This window comes from Telopea speciosissima, chromosome 8, assembly GCF_018873765.1.
Source record: "Telopea speciosissima isolate NSW1024214 ecotype Mountain lineage chromosome 8, Tspe_v1, whole genome shotgun sequence".
Classification (NCBI taxonomy): Eukaryota; Viridiplantae; Streptophyta; class Magnoliopsida; order Proteales; family Proteaceae; genus Telopea; species Telopea speciosissima.
The window spans coordinates 27,158,646-27,175,530 of NC_057923.1; the positions used below are offsets into that span (position 1 = coordinate 27,158,646).

The 16,885-nt window shown below is 38.6% G+C and overlaps 1 protein-coding gene and 1 long non-coding RNA gene across 3 annotated transcripts; one reads left to right on the plus strand and one right to left on the minus strand.

Annotated features, from left to right (window-relative positions):
- The first annotated feature begins 147 nt into the window (after positions 1 to 147).
- LOC122672866 lies at positions 148 to 16,051 on the plus strand. The gene is made up of 3 exons (XR_006334499.1): positions 148 to 161; positions 10,343 to 10,344; positions 15,788 to 16,051. It is a non-coding gene; the product is annotated as an uncharacterized LOC122672866 (long non-coding RNA).
- LOC122672865 lies at positions 6,644 to 14,293 on the minus strand. Of its 2 annotated transcripts, XM_043870365.1 has the most exons (7): positions 13,623 to 14,291; positions 12,424 to 12,731; positions 11,380 to 12,111; positions 9,289 to 9,417; positions 8,670 to 8,873; positions 7,579 to 7,779; positions 6,644 to 7,117 (listed from the first exon to the last, which is right to left on the minus strand). In XM_043870365.1, exons 1-7 carry the CDS (start codon positions 13,885 to 13,887, stop codon positions 6,986 to 6,988), a joined length of 1,971 nt encoding a protein of 656 aa, XP_043726300.1. In that variant the 5' UTR covers positions 13,888 to 14,291; the 3' UTR covers positions 6,644 to 6,985. The 2 variants fall into 2 exon arrangements, with proteins under 2 accessions (XP_043726300.1, XP_043726301.1); XM_043870366.1 differs by lacking the exon at positions 9,289 to 9,417 and having other exon boundaries at positions 13,623 to 14,293.
- Positions 16,052 to 16,885: the final 834 nt, after the last annotated feature.

Below are 16,885 nucleotides of genomic sequence, written 5' to 3' on the forward strand. Positions count from 1 at the left end.
GAGGGGGTTGTGTGCTCCAAATATTAGCCAATTCCAATGGCTGGTTGCAATGTTATCCAAGTCTAAAGTTGCAGCAGGAGTTGGGCTGAAAACCAGAACCGCAGGGCTGACTACAATCCTTCTATTGGTTGTGTGCAGCAGCAGCAGCAGGCTTTAGTAGTGTTTTAGACTTGGTTCAGGTAGATAGCCATAGTTCTTGATAAATCACTATCTCCCATTAACTTTTAATAAAAATTTAATAAAATAAATAAAAAAACTACCTCCCATTAACCTAGAAAAAGGAAAATAGAATAAAATACAAAATTAAGGAGGAAAAGAAGAAATAGGCACAACATAGGAAGGCCTTCCTGTGTAGGAGAGCCAAAAGTCCATGGCACCAACAACAGTATCACACCTTTCATTTAGCCACAATGACAAGAGTCACATCAAACAATTGTTGGGTTGCTAACAAAAACTAAGGCATAGGGACCTTGTTGTTCATAAGAACTTTTAACCACAATTCTGAACTTCATGGACTGTTCAATTAGTAGGATGATTTCTGGTATGAAAGGAAATAACAGAAATATTCTGATCAGTTTTTAAAACTATCTAATCCATATCCCAGTACAAATCATAAAAGCAAACCTCACCTTCTAGTATCTGTCAATTAAACCCTTACACGTTATTTCCAATGAATCACAACAAATCCAATTAGTAGGATGATTTCTGGTTTGATGATTTTCGAAGGATGGTCCTCTCTATTGGACAGTTGCAATTGCTAAATCCAAGTGAATTTGGTTATTGGCCTACCATGTGCACACCAAACTAGGAATGATTTGAACTCATGCCAATGTGTACCATGCGCTAGAAATAACATTAACCCAAACAAGGAGTCTAGGCCTACGAGAGGTCCTCTGTAACAGAAGTTACCAATACAAAAAACATGATGTGTGTGTGTGCTTGAGATGATGATCATATCAACTGAAAATAAAAGGAAAAAAGAACAATAGATTGTCATCCATGTGTTCAACAGTTTAAGTGGAAAGATGACAGTACTCAGTAGAGTACATGTGAAATAGTAGGCTGCATTCTGTTTGAATAGTTAGTTAGACCACATTCCAAATTTTTGTTCTAGTTGGAACAAAAACTATAAGAAAGTAATGTCCAACACTTGTACCCCACTAAACATGAGAAAAGTGATAAAAACATGTGGGCTGCACTCAATTTTCACAGTGAACTTTTTTCTATTTCTAACCCTCTTTCCAATCAAACTCAGCCTTAAACAAAACAACGACAAGTTTCCCCCATAAATAACAGCATAACACAATGATAATTAGAAGAACAAAAGGCAGTAATAAATTTGGTCTTCAATTTCTCAGGTTTTAGATGCCATGGCTTTTCTATCTTACACTACTGTCCATATAATGAAGTAATATCTCTAGTTTGAGAAGACATGTTCCAAATATGAAAATCCATGATCACGACATTGACAAGGAAGGCCCTAATGTTCCCCAATCTTTTCTTTGGAGGCTGGGTAAATGAAAACAATCTTCTACCCAGTCCCTAGTTCCAAATGAATACATGCCCAACAAAAGCTTGGACTCCTTTATCTTTGGTGAGATTCTAATTCACTTAAAGACCTTTTGAATCATCTTTCATACTAGTCTACATTTCATCTTCTTTGAATGATAATTTGCCCATTGATGAATCTTTACTTTCTATCCGGATAATTTCCCTGATAATTTCCCTTATCCCTGATTATGAGACAAAGAAGAAAGAGAAAGGAGACTGAAATACAAATCAGGGAAGAAGCTTACCTGCAGATGAGATAGAGAAATTATCTCTGAGTCAAATCCTCTAAGGAGAAAGGAACAATTGTCGCTCAAGGGAACAACAGGGTTCCTGAGTGAAATTAGGGTTATTCTTGGCGTAGAAGGGAACAACAACAGCACGACGACACTGTTTGCCGCCGTCTTCGATGGGTACTCTGGCAGTGAGGGAACAGTCGTTGCTCAAGGCAGAAGTCCGATCAATCTTGGAGCAGGGTTCTTCTTGTCGCAGCAGCGGAAGGGAACAACAGCAGTTGGACCACACTGGTTGCCGAGGTGGTTAGAGGAGTGAGGGGAGTTCGTCTGCAGTCGGAGAGGGAGGAGTAGAGAGAAAAGAGAGAAATATGGGAAAGAGGGTCAGGGTTGAATGAGATGGGGGAAATTTGGATGTTCAACAGCCGTTGGATTTTGATAAACCACGTGTCACAAATCTAAGAGAAGGTAGCCGTTGAAGAAATTAAAGATTGTAAAGGGTATATTGGTCAAAGAAATTTTCTATGTTAACACTGTTAAAAAATGAGTAATCGTTGATATTATGATAGTTAATGGGTGTGCCTTAAAATATAGGCAAACGTCAGGGGGTGGCCCCGATAATTTCCCATACAAGAATCATGAGGTGTTTGCTAATTAGATTTTGATTTAAGTAAGTCGAAGTCACCATGTGCGTTGAGTTCATCCTCCATGTTTTCATCAAACACTAATAGTACACTTGAATCAAATGAAACATAATTATTCAGCTTTAGTGTTGCCGGTGTATAATAAAATGGATAGATTTTCAAGTACAATTTTCAAAAAAAATTTGATTTTTTATTTTCTTCATCTTGATACTCGTCAAATATCGGACTTGAGTTCCAATCAACTTGTTTTTCGGTATTAGCATCAACTTGTTTATAAGGGCTATTATCCATCAATTTATCACCCTTTGATGACACATAAGATGCCTCCTTTGAAGGTGGGTTGTTAATTAACAATTTACATATAATATTATTCTCATCTATGACATCTTTCAGAGTATTCAAAATTAAAGATGAAACATTCTCAAGCAAGGAGGTTCCAAGGGATTCCTTTGAAGGTGTCAAAATAAGTTTCTTGCTCTTATAAATAAATGAGTATGATTTATTTTTACCATTATGGATTGGCTCTCTTTCTTGCTGCCTAGGTGACCAAGAATCATATAACATACTTCCATTGGAAGCACGTCACACCACATTTCCTCAAAGTGTAGAATAGCAATAAAGAAAAAAACTAAGCACATTTTAGAGACAATTACCTGAACACCTTTTTTCACCAATGTGATTTTGTATGGTGTAAGGTGTTCTTTCATCTCCCATTGCAACTTCCATGTCACCTCTTCGGAAAGAAAATTTCTATAGCAACTAGAGTTGATAATGAGCCGACTAATCTTATCGAAAATAAAGCATGCCGAATAAAACATATTATGTAACCAATGGTATCCTCTCCTCCAAAGCTCTGATACTAAATATTCTAACCTCTGATTAGGTTGCTCAAACTCGGATCGGGAGAGAATAGCAATTACAAAAGTGAAATCTCAAATCCAGATAAATTGACACTGTTGCAGTAAAATAATGATAACTTTCAATGTATAACTCGATGTGAGGTGATTTTAGATAGAGATAAAAACTAACAGATAGAGATAACACTTTATTCTTTAAGTTTACTAAAATTAGGATTAAAGAGGGTGATGTAGGGCCGTGAAGTTGAAGTCACTTAACAGGTCCAAAAACTATAGAATGAGTTCCCAAACTTGGTGTACAATACAAAATTAAAAAGAGGTGTTATGAACTTGGATTTGGGTTGAAAATAATGAAATAAAAATGATAAAAATATTATAAATAAAAAGGAAAGGATAGCGGATAGATGAGGATGAGAAATACTCTAAGAAAGTACTATTCTAGGTCCTTTGGTGGATTTAGACTTATCAACTCTTCAAGGTTGTTGGTGGCAACAGTTCGAGGTCACCAGAGATTTCTTGAATTCTTCAAGATTGAAGGCTGAAACTCAACTTGATTTCAGGTGAAAGAACTCAACTTGATTCACAAGAGTGCTTGAAGCAACAATAAAGAGTTTCATTCAACAGTAGGATGTCTTACAATCATTTTTTTTTAACTCAAATGTTATCTTGACCCAGGGAAGCCCCTAAATTTTACTAAGATAAAAAGCCAACAAGAACAAAAGGGGAAACATAACACACCTTACCCCAACCCATGGAGAAAAATCACTCTCAGCTCAAAACCAAATCACCTTACCCTTTCCCATTATAAAATTAAAAACAAAATTACATATGAAAAACTAAAAGTCCAGCTTTGTCCTCTTGAATAATACAACAAAGATCCTAAGGAATGTCCCTATCTGCAACGAAGATAGAGGAAGTCAAAGAGATACAAGCAGAATTAGCCAAGAAATCAGCAGCCTAATTTCTTTCTTGAAATGAAAAGAAAAGGTTTACTCCAAGGAAGTCTATCAAATAAAGAACCTTTTGAAACCAATACCAACAAACCCATAAAGAGTAAACTCTCTGAGTGATAAAACGCACTATGGTCTGGGAATCATAACTGATATGATAACCTATATAACCAAATTCGGCACACATACGAAGGCCATCTAGAAGTGCCCTCATTTTTGCCTCCGAGATAGGCCTTTTATAGGGAAATAAAGAAAATCCTAAAAATGACTGCAACATCTCAACCCTTCATCTTAATGATATACTAATGGTTGAGATTAAAAGAAGAAAAGAAAGCCCAAAAGATAACATAAGGGGTTGCACTTTGTCATTTTTATAGTCTTCAAAGAAGATTATCTTGGACTAATGGAACTTTGTAGTCTTCAAAGAAAAATCTTGGAAGAAGTAGTTGAATAAGCTTAGACAAAGAGAATCTTTGGGAAAAGGGCTACCACATCATCTTCCAATATGGGAGTTGAAACAATCACCAAGGAGACCATGTTTTGAGGCTGGACTTGATCCTTGGGTCCTAGTATATGACTAGGTTTGTTCTTGGACTACGTTTTGGGGTTGGGCCTTATAGGCTTGATGGGCGTTAATGCGGGCTAATCTCCTCAAGGACTTGTGAGTAGTAGATGGATGTACTTGAGCTACATCACCCCCCCCTTGTCCCTGCAACTTTCTATGTTTCTCTTTCCTCCTCCCCACCTTTCTTCCTCTCCTCTTGACCCCATTCTCTATTTCTCTCCTTCCCTCCTCATCCTATCCTTGCAACTCCCTCATCTGTCTCTCTTTCCTCTCCCTTGCCTCTTCCTTTTCTCCCTGTCTTCAACACAAATGTATACATCACCGGTGGTGCCAGATGGCCATACGGGGCATTGATGTTGACAACAATGCCTACGCGTCGATAAAGACGACATCGTCAGTAGCATTGTGTGGATTGGTGCTCCCCTTTGTGATGAAACTAGAGCAAGATGTAGTCGTAGTATTAGGAGGGACATGGCCGGCCTCTTTAGTCTTTTGCACATCACAAGAAATCTGCGAGGGAGTTGAGAGCCGAGATTCAGAAGTTAGAACACCCCTCTTGACCCTGCTCCCTGCCCCTTTCCCTTTCCCCTCACTACAACACCCCCCTCCCAACCTCTCCCCGCCCCCCTCCCCTCCCAACCTCCCTTCCCCTTCTCCTCTTCGCCCTCCGATGGGCTCCAATTCCCCTTTTTTTAATTCACGAGATGGTGCCTCTTGGCCACATGTCCCTTGTGGTTGTTGGATTTTTAAGCGTGGATTGACCCACATTATCCAATCCACTTACGGAGCTCCGAATCGGTGGGAATCAAGATCGACCTCAACTCATTGATTCGATCCCCATTTTTAAAACCCTCAATTCCAAAGTAAATCCATGAAAAACAAAATTACAATATTTGCTTTCAAAATAGTAAGAAAAAAGGGGACAAAAAATTTTCAACAGCTCCAACTCCCGATTTTGATTGGAAACAAAGTAAATCGAAGTCAAAGTCAAACATTATTCCATCATCTTTTTTTTTTTATAGGTAAGGGGGGATGTAGGGTGTGAACCAGAAGACTTGAACTCAAGACTTCCTGATAGCAATGGACCTTTACACACCACTAGCTACCAAGTGCACTAGGCACTTGACCACCATTATTCCATCATCTCCCGTAAATGATTATTCTATGCCTAGTTTTTAGGCATACAAGGATCTTTACCAACAAAAAAACCAAAAAGGCAGAGGATGCAAACCTGTTGGAGTGGTGAACAAGGGCCTAGCGCAGCCCATTAGCAGGTCTTACTGTCTTAGGGTTCAAGCTTCCTAGTTCCCACCTTTCCTCCCCCTTAGGGGGTTCAAGCTTCCTAGTTCACATCTTTCCTCCACCTTTCCTCCCCCTTAGGGGTTCAAGCTTCCTAGTTTACACCATTAGCAGGTCTTAATGGTTTAGGGTTCAAGCTTCCTAGTTCACACCTTTCCTCCCCCTTAGAATAGAATAGAGTAAAACCTATCAACCAAAAACTTGTGGAGGTGTGCTATTCCAAGCATCTGAATTTTTACCACAAACCAATACGACTAATAAATCCAACCGTTGAATGGGAACAATACTGGTCCGGACCAAGTCCATGATGGCCCTCCCCCACCCCCCTAATAAAACTAACCTTATAGAAGTTGCATTGCATGAATGGGTTATTATATTTCAGAATAAACTCAAGCCTTGCCAGATTGGAAATTTAATTGGGTCGGTTATGGTTAGGGATGTTTGGGCCTTGAATTTGAGTACTGAGTCTAAAGAGGGCGAACAAATCATGCTGGATGGTAAGATGATATTATACTTGAATACAATCAGTTGGATAATAATACTCTTGTGATCTTTAACTTTTGGCATTATATGACTGGAGATATGAAACGAAACATGTTTCAAGTCAAGTCATGCATCAACACCCTGAGAAATATACACAAATACATTTTCCACTCCCTTTGTGGAAAAGTACAAGACCTCCAAAGTATAAAAGGAAAAAAAAATAAAAATAAAGATACACATCAGAGCTCAATAACCCAACAAGGGCCTGGCTCCAAGATAACACATCAAAAATACCCAAGAGGAGAGGTTTGGGGCTCTGCTCTTGACGTAAATTGAAGAATTGAAAAAAAAAAATGAAAAATAAGAGACCTGCAACTAATAAAACACTAACGACATCCAAAAAATGCTATTGTCTTTGTAAGCTATGATGCTGGACCGGTGACAAGAGTCTGCTTATGAAGGGTGATAAAGCTGCTAGTAATGCATGGGGGCACTCCTCATGTGGAAGATGGCCACACTCAGATACTGCAACCAGTCTCTGCAAGAAAATAATAAATACAATAAGGTTAAATTAATTAATAATATCGCTAATGGTTCTAACTTTTTAAACTGCAAATTTCTAAGATGAGAATTTCAGATACTTGATTCTATCCATCACCTTTGGAATCCAAAATCCCAGACAAATCTAAAGCTACTTTTAGTATGCACAAAGATTTTCTTTTTCTTTTTTTTTTGCGCGAGGGGGGGGGGGGGGTTGGGTTCAAGCACAGAACCATTATAATGGGTTCATTTGGGTTATATTATAAAATTGGAGGAATAGAATAAGACCAAGGTCCGAAGACTGCAAAAATGCTTGCATGAAAGGTCAAAATATGGAAAACAAAAAGAAACCCCTCAACCCAATGTAAATTAACCCCAACCTTCTATGGAAATACATCCACAAAAAATCAGGTACCACAATCAGAGGGCATTAAAAAAAGAGAACAAAAATGCACTTACAGAATTTACAAGCTTTGAAGCCATAGCTTGAGCAGATTTGAGCGGGACAAGAGCATCCTCGGCTCCAGCAACAACCAAAACCGGCAAGTCTTTGACTGCTTTCAGCAACAAAGTGGCATTTTCTGACGAGAGAACTGTTTCAAAGGCCAGTCTACCTATCTCATGAAGCGCTTCATCCCATCCTTCAATGCACAGTGGTGCCTGATCACATGATTAAATACTTAATCAGTAATGCATATCTGACCAACCGGAATAATAAAAAGTTGAACTTGTAAATAAGCAATGTTAACAAAACCAAATTATAACCCCCAGGAAACAAAAAACTCTCATCATGTCTAGTTACTCCCTATTCCTTTTAATACCATAATATAAAATGCAACTCAATAATAGTTAATTGAGAAAATTCAAGCAATGAGAACCCAGGTCAAGTGATGATCTCCAGTCAGTTTCTTTTAACACCCCCTCCCCCCACGGAAAAAAAAAAAGGTTTTCCTTTAAGACCATAATTTGGTCCTATCCATGTAATGAGAGAAGTTTAGAAACTCATTTTTTTTCTCCAGTTTTTTCCCCCAGTAACTGAATAGAGTTTTGGTTGGTTCTCCAGAAACCCAGTTGCACCCTTCAAGCTGAACACAAGGGATTCATATTATTAAATATAGAGACTCCCGAATGAAAAATGTATGCCATAGGAATGTTCTTCATACAAAGTGCATGTTTGGGAAGCCAGTTTCAGGAAGGGAAGGAGGTGGATCCAGCCTGAAAAGCCCATAATTACCCCTCCCCCCCCAAATAAAAATAGGCTTCTTGGATTCACAGGCTGGAGGCGTAAAAGACTCCAAACCAACATATCCCATTGGATCCGCCTCCTTGCCTTCTAGAAGCTGGCTTCTGGAAGTCCAAGAGCTGAAGCCCGATAAGCTTAGCCAAATATGCTCTTAATACATCTTGTAACAAGATATCAATGTCTGCGAGATTGTAGACGATGAAACATCAAATCTGGAGCATTTCTCAATGCTTGAATAGCCAACTCTCAATCCGAAAACTTAAATTCTATAGCTACAATTTCTTCATCAATATACATTTTAGCTTACCTTGTAGAGGCTCAAGACTTCTGTGGTTAACTTGGTTGCATCATACCATGCTCGTCGATTGACCACTTGAGTTATCTCAGTTCGTAGTAGGGGGCGGACCAAGTGCTTCTTTCCCAGGTAAGTACGCAGGAGAATCCTAGCAAAAGCAGGGACAACTTCTCTTGACAAGCTGACACTGAGAAGTACAACACCCTTGATCTCTACCTGAGAAATACATGAAATAATGAATACATGAATCAAGGAAACTCAATAAGAGATCTCCAAGAATTTTGACAAGATAACTGAACCCACCTATTGTTCATATCAAAATCTTGAAATAGAATTCAACCTAATGCTTACACCAACATTCCAAAAATTGAATCAAATTGATAATCAGAAGTGCAAAGATAGACCCAACAGCCATCCTCCATACTGTTCAAGGAGGGGACAATCTCATTAATTAGGACAACACAGGCACGCAGCAGACACACACACACATACAAACACATGATTGAGGTGTCACTTCAGAACTTAATAACCGTAGGGTCTTTGTAGAAGCTAATGAAAATTTTATCTAATTGTGCAGTTCTATGCTACAATAAACCAACAGGGTTCATCTCGCACCAAAAATCTTACTCACATGGACTGAAGTTGCAGATGTCTGAACTTTTTGTGCAGCTTTCAGAGCAAGAAGCCCTCCATCATCATGACCAACAAGTACCACAGAAGAAAACCCCATCTCCGAACAGAAAGCAAGGAGCAGATCAACCTGGTAACATGATAATCAAAACATGATTTTTACAAGCCTGAAAAAGCCTCAACATACAATGCAGGACATGGAGTTGGAAAAGAAGTTTGGAATACGGAAACTAGTAAAGAAGCTAAATAACAGTGGAAAGCCAGGCAAGCAGCAATAGAACCAATCAAGTAACAGTAACAGCATATTTTCACCACTCGCCAAGCTCCTCTAGTTTCTAATGATTAACTACATTGGTGTCTCAGTTCCTCAGGTTTGCAGATGACTATAACAAGAATGGTTCCAACTTCCAATGCCCGAAGTAAGAATAATTACTGACAGGAGCTTATGGGCATTTGATCTTCCAATTCAAATAACCTAGTAGCATAAACTTTACGGAAATACCATTCGCAAATGTTCCTGACAAAGAACTAATTTATATTAGATAAAAATTATCATAAGGTATTATGATTCATGATGTATAATTCATGATTTACAATTTCAATAAAGAAGGTTTTACTAGTCGATGATAGAGAAAACTGGACAAGTCTAGGTTTATTGTATACTATATGTTTGCTTAGGTCTCTTTTCCTTCCTTTTAAATTCCTCCTCCCCTCTGACTTCTAAATTGGAGAAAATGGTTTTTTTGAGCTTTGTTTGTCTACTTAATCCAAAATCCTAGATTCAAACAAGGTGGCATAAATCACATCGGACCTTTTTGAGTAATTCTACTACCATAACTCATCATGTGGTAAGACGTAAAAATAATCTAACCAACTTAGGTTTTTTTTTTCTTTTTTTGTTTTCTGGGAGGGGGGGGGGTGGGGTTGGGATAAAAAATATCTGCATATTATCTCAGGCTTGCTATAGCAATAATATAAGGTCGTATTAAAGGAAACCTTTTTTTTGCCAAATCAAGTTTAATATTATTAACAACTGCCTAGCGCAGTTGGTGAAGCTGTGGTGCACTAAGCCCACGCTCACCAGTCTCTCGAGTTCGAAGCTCCTGGTTGTTACCTTTCTGTAGAGTAGGTACCTATCCAAAAAAAAAAGTTGAATATTATTATTTTCAAAACATTTCTCTGCATTACTTTACCCTTTTCAAATTATTGATACTTTTAAGGGAGAAAGAATGCCACCCGGTCACGCCAAACACTCCGTGCCTGCACCCTGAAACAGGGGCACGCGAAATGACCTCCACACCCCTGGTCATTTCCGAGGTTCCAAACGGGTGTGGCAGTCATTTCCCGTGCCCCTGTGTCAAGGTGCAGGGGAGGCGTGTCTGGCGCGACCGGGTGGCGTTCATTCTCCCTACTTTTAAATATTGCAAAACTATTAGAATCTTCAACATCAAATTTGGTTTACCAATTTATACATTTTGAAACAATTTTCTTAATATGTTCATTTGTTCTTCATTAAGATAGTACCCTACTACCTTGTATTGTGCAGTCCTCAGACAGTATACAAAGCCACTTTCTCTTCCAAAGCTAACCTAAGAGAAGAAATGTTGTGCTCCATGTATACAATATACAAGGCCACATTCTCTTGCAAAGGTAACCTAAGAGATGAAATGTTGTTCTCCAAATATGAGATGGGCCTAAATCATGAAATGGAAATAGAAATCCAGGCTCAATACAGTTCCCGGAGCTAAACTTTGTGACTGGTGCTTTACACCTTGTAATTTTCCATGAACAATCCAATAATTCATTGACACTACAGAGATGGAGCATAACTCAAACTTCACCACACACTGCTTTTTCTCTCTCGAGCATTATCAAAATCTCTAATGTGACAAACTTACCTCCTACAACAGAAACTGAAGTAACAACTTATGACATGAATCTAGGCTTTAGCAATGAAATAATATTTGTAAAAGTAAGGAAGTTGCTCGTCATCTTAACCTCCTAGTAGAGAACAGAGAGAAAAAAAAGGTGTACCAGTAAAAAAAGTAGCAATAGGGGTAATAAATAAATAAAAATAGGAAGTAGCAGTCACCTGAGTTTCAAGCTTATAAGGATTTGGCAATTGCTTTTCCTCCCAATCCTTCTGGCGTGGCCGAGAAGTTAATCCCCAGCCAGGCCGATCAAAAGCTGCAACTGTGCAACCAATCTGCTTTGCCAGCACCCCCATCACATGCCTCCATGAGAAGACACCTCCACCAAATCCATGTACCAGAACAATACCAAACTTCCCAGTTCTCTCTGCATCTCCATCCATGCTCACAAGATTTGGCAGCGCTCTTTCACCATCACCATCATCCAGGCTGAAAACCGGAATTTCTTCAGACAAATACACAGGTGATGTTGCAGAGTCATCTAATAATGGATCATATAAAGAGGAACTGTAGAATTGGTTGCTAATACTCCGGTGGAGATGATACTGGGTTTTAGATGGAACAGTTTGAGATGCCTTGTCAAGTTTAAGCCTTCCTAAGGCCATTCTAGGTGGGCTGCAACTGGGATTTGGTCCAGGAAAGGTAGTGGATGCTAAAGATCGTGATGGAGATTCAGACAGGCTGAGCTTGTAATGAAGCATAAGACCTTCGCAAGCGATAAATAAGCTATCAATATCTGCAAGTAATTGCACTGGAAGTTCTCTTTCATCACGAACAACTGCAAAAGGTTTTTTCCATGTTTCACTGTCACTTTTGGGGGTTTTTCCTGCAGAGGGAGTGGGAGATCGTGGAATCTTCTGGTAACCAAAAAATACATTCTTGCAGGATAAAACCTGTGATATAAATTGAACAGTCAGATCACTAATCCACATGTATTAATCATTTTTTTTTTTTTTGTATTTGCAAAACAAATGCATCTGGAACAATGTAATTGGAAGAGACATATATGTCACCAACCATAAAAGAAGATTGATACATAACAAGAACTAAAGAGTCTATCTATTATGTTCTATTTTCTAATTCACTTGCAAGAGGATAAATATTCTGAATTTCAAAAATCCAATAATTCTGTCAGGACAGAATGTAGTGTGACATGGGATGATACGATTATAAGAATAAGCAAGAACAATTTAACAATAACTTACTGCTTCTGGGTCGACTCTGTGAAACAGAAGCTTTCTCCTCGCTTTGCAGCTTGTTCTATAAGCAACCACAATATGACCAAGAGCAAAGACTAACGAAGAGAAGAACAAAACGGGCATTCCCCAAGACTTCTTCAAATGAAGCTTTTGGCTTGCTGGGGAGGAAGAAGCTTCATCCTGAAGTTTGGAAGTTACAGTAAAAATACAAGCCTTTACTGATAGAACCACAACTGAGACAAAGGAGCAGAATGTTGCTGTTCCAAGATAAGGCCCATGAGAGAGCCCGGGGCTATCACAAAAAGAATAAACACCTGCATCGAAAATCCTACTTAGATTACAAGGCTGGTATTTGTTAAATAGAATTACAAGGAGTTAAACACTGAGTAGGGTATCAGTATTTCCTTCTATTACAGCAAACTCCTAATGATACATTTAAAATTTAAAAGTTTTATTGAAGATCAATATACATTTACTGTGAAACAAAATACTTCCATTTAAATAAAATAAAGGAAGTCATAACTCATCATCTGAATTGTTCTGTAATAATGGAAATATCAGGCGTAGAAGGAAATTTGGAATTTTTTTAAATTCTTTGAGAAATGAAAAAAAACATATATTCTGCTTGTGCAGGCATTCAGAAGAAAATATACTACCATTGCCCACAATGCATTTTCTTCTTCCTCTATACATTTCACGAACATAAAAAAGGGGGGAAATCTTTTTGGCAATTTCAAAGCAAAAAAATCTGTTACAATTTCAATGAATCTGACAAAAAGACTAACATAATTTTTATAAAATTATAATTTTGCGATCGTAAACTGCTTTTCTAGCATTTCCTCAAGAAAGCCTCAAATCATTTGTTCAATGAAAGTGTGTCATACTTCTCCATTTAACAGAACCCTCCAGAAGATAAATTCTAAAGCACGAAAATCGGTTTTCCAAAGTAAGGCTATGAAAAGGGGGAGGGGGAAAAAAAGCTGATTTACTGCAATATTCCCTTTAATTTTTCTTGGACATGCGAACTTTTCCGATACCTAAAGTCGCAAAAGGAAAATAAAAATTAGGAAAGTAAGACACAGAAATGTTACTTAAAATGTGTAAAGCTTACGGTTCCTGGTATAACATTTGGTATATTTCTATCGAAGAAAACATGCTAAAAATGAAGAAATCAATGGGAAGAGGAACATGAAAACGTTTCATACACGTTATGACGAAAGATCTGATGACCGAAACAAGAGGAATATCCACCAAAGAACTTCTGAAAGCGTATCCATGCAAATGCTCTTTGAAGCTATAGCATTTCACACACGTAAAGCTCGAAATTAAAACACAAGGCACTAATATGTCTCCAAGAGCGACAAGCACAGGCGCCGAAAGAACGAGAAGTGAGGCTATCATAGTCAACATGAAGAAAACCGTCCGAATGCATCTTCTTATACTCTCGAAATATCCTTTTCCGGCAGCCATGGCGGCTATATAAGTAGAGAAACAAAGATCTATCTTCTTCTCCTCCTCAGATGACCAAAATGATGATCCGCGTTCTTAGATATCATCAATCAAGTACAGCTTCGAAGTGAATGAAGATCGAGAACGAGATGAAACCCTAGCCAATGACATGATAGGAAAAACATTTTCGTTTTCCGGTGGTTTACCAGCCATCATACGGCTAGTAAAAGGCGACAACGGCGGTTAGAAGCACATGAACTTTGTTCAAAATTTTTCCAGGCGCCATAGCTATGGTTTCAAAGATCAGTGAAACCGACTCCGAGGAGAGAGTATTATTTTCTTCTGCGCCTCTCTCTTCCCCCTGCTTTTCTTTTTTTTTAAGCTATGTTTCAGAAGAAGGCGAAACTGGTCTTTATGGACGTTTTCTTTTCTCTCTCTCTCTCTCTCTCTCTCTCTCGTTGCCTCCTCCTATTCTTTTCGTCTAAATTTTGAAATTTCACTTTCTATTTGTTTATCGTTCAGATTAATTACTGTGTTTAGTCAAGATAAATCATATTTTGAAGAATAATTTAAATTACACTTACACCTGAGAACCAACCCCCCACCCCCCCAAAAAAAAAAAAAAAACTTACACCGTAGTTACAGTTACACTTGTGACTTTCCTGGCACAATTTTAAGTTGACGATAATATCCCTTAGGTTAAGCAGTTAAAGAACATTGTGGCTTGTGTGATTTTGTCCATTTTTGAAGTGAATGAGGTCTGAAATGTAATTTCAAAAGGAGAACAGAAGAATTGAAAATTAAAATGGGGGAGTTCCCGAGAACGTGACCGTTAGATGGGGTTTGGGGAGAGGATCGTGGTCGGGAGGGACCGAAAATCTAAAAATTCGAAGGGTCACGCCGAATCCGCTCGGTGATGACGGTGGTGGGGTCCACTAACAACCAGGCTACCGTGTGAATGATTCACACGTGTCAATCAAGTACGGACCACCAATGTGACTGAAAAAAGATACTGGGCGGAGAAGCGGGATTGACGTAACGGTCAGACTTTTGGTTTCTTTGTCTGTTACACGGGCCACGAGGAGTCTCGGCACATACCGGCGAATTAAGGCCTGTTTGGTAATATCTAAGTCGCCTACCTCATTAATTTTCACACAGAAATGGATCAGTGCACAATGCACCTATAAGTTCTTTTATCGTCTTGGATAGTAGCCAATCACGTTTAGGCTAACAAGACAAATTCCTTTCACCAGAATGAAAAGACATATTCCTTACAAGACATATTACTTACCTAATTTTTTTTAACTGAGTTCAGCTTATACTTCACCCAAACACTCCATTTAGGGTTAAATACGAAAGCACCCAGACCAAAAATTTCACTTGCACTTCCTGTTCTTCTGATAATTTCACATACATCCCTTGTTAATTCCACGTGCACCCCCTGTTTTTCAAATTAATCCATATTTAAGTTTCTGCTATTAATATCAGGCGTTAATACTAACGGATCTAAAATTGAAGTCCCTCGTTATGGCATAATTTCCACAATGCCTTTATGAGTAGATATATCAATTCTTTTCCATGTTTGTGCAAAGGAAGAACGAGGAAGAGGAGCCCTGACGGAGACGATGATTCCAATTCCCATAAACGACCCTGCAACTCGCCAGAGAAGACGATGACCCCAAGAACCTGCAAGTTTGAAGCGTCGGAGACGACGACAATGCCATATCCCCTCTAGTTCTTAAAACCAAACGTCCATTTTCAATTTCATTCTTCCTCTAGGTTTTTTTTATTTTTTTTCTCTGAAAGTGCTTTTAATTTTTCCAGGTGAGTGTCCATAGAGCAATTTCAGACAACTAACTGTGTGTTCTCTTCAAATTTGGTGTTCATTTGTGCGCTTGTGTAATTTACAGGCATTTTTTAGTGGAAGATGGCAAGTGGGTTTGAAGGATCAACAAGCAAGCCACCCCAAAGCCCTTCTTGCTCAGGCAGTGGTACCAACGATGTTGGTAACTTTGAGTGCAATATCTATTTGGAATTGGCGTAGGATCCAATTGTGACTTTGTGTGGTCACCTCTTCTGTTGGCCTTGCCTCTACAAGTGGCTCCACATTCACTCGCATTCTCAAGAGTGCCCAGTTTGTAAGGCTCTAATTCAGTAGGAGAATTTGGTTCCTCTTTATGGCAAGGGAAAGACACCTAGTAGTGATCTGAGATCTAAATCAATTCATGGAGTTAATATTTTCAATCATCCGGGAGCGCAGAGGCCAGAAACTGCTCCTCAACTAGTTAATAACCATTTCCCATTGCATGGGATGGGCTTAATGGGGTTCTCCCAAATGGCGACTACAAGGTATGGGAATTTAAGATGTGAGGGATTTTGTTTTGATTTTCTTTAGCATTTAAACAAGATGTCAGGGAGGAAGGAGAGGAGATGGGTTCGTGGGATCCATTTGAATATTTTTTTTAAATCCTAGATGATTTGAGGAAGATGAAGGCAATTTGGCCAACCATAGATTTACAAGTTTGGGGAAGATGAGTTGTAGGTTTTGGGGAAACGATATGGGGAAGATGAGTTTCAAACTCTAAACGTGGGTTTTTTAATAACAAATAGGGGAGGGCAACAATGTCTTTACAAATTACAGGGATGGTTAGAAGAAATAGTAGTTTGGCCAACAAACAAAATTTTTAACGTCTAACACCTAATATTAGCGGAAGAGACTAAAACATGGATTAATTTAAAAATCAGAGGATGCGTGTGAAATTGTCAAAAGAGCAGGGGTGCAGGTGGAATTTTTGGACAACTTAGGGGTGCATGCATATTTAATCCTTAATTTTCAGACAGAAGTGGATGTGTGCACAGTGCACCTATACGTTCTCATCTTGGATAGTAGCCAATCATGTCTAGGCTAACAAGACAAATTCCTTTCACCAAAATAACAAGACATATTCCTTACAAGACATATTACTTACCTATTTTTTTTTTTGTTTTACTGAATTCAACTTATACTTCACCCAAACAC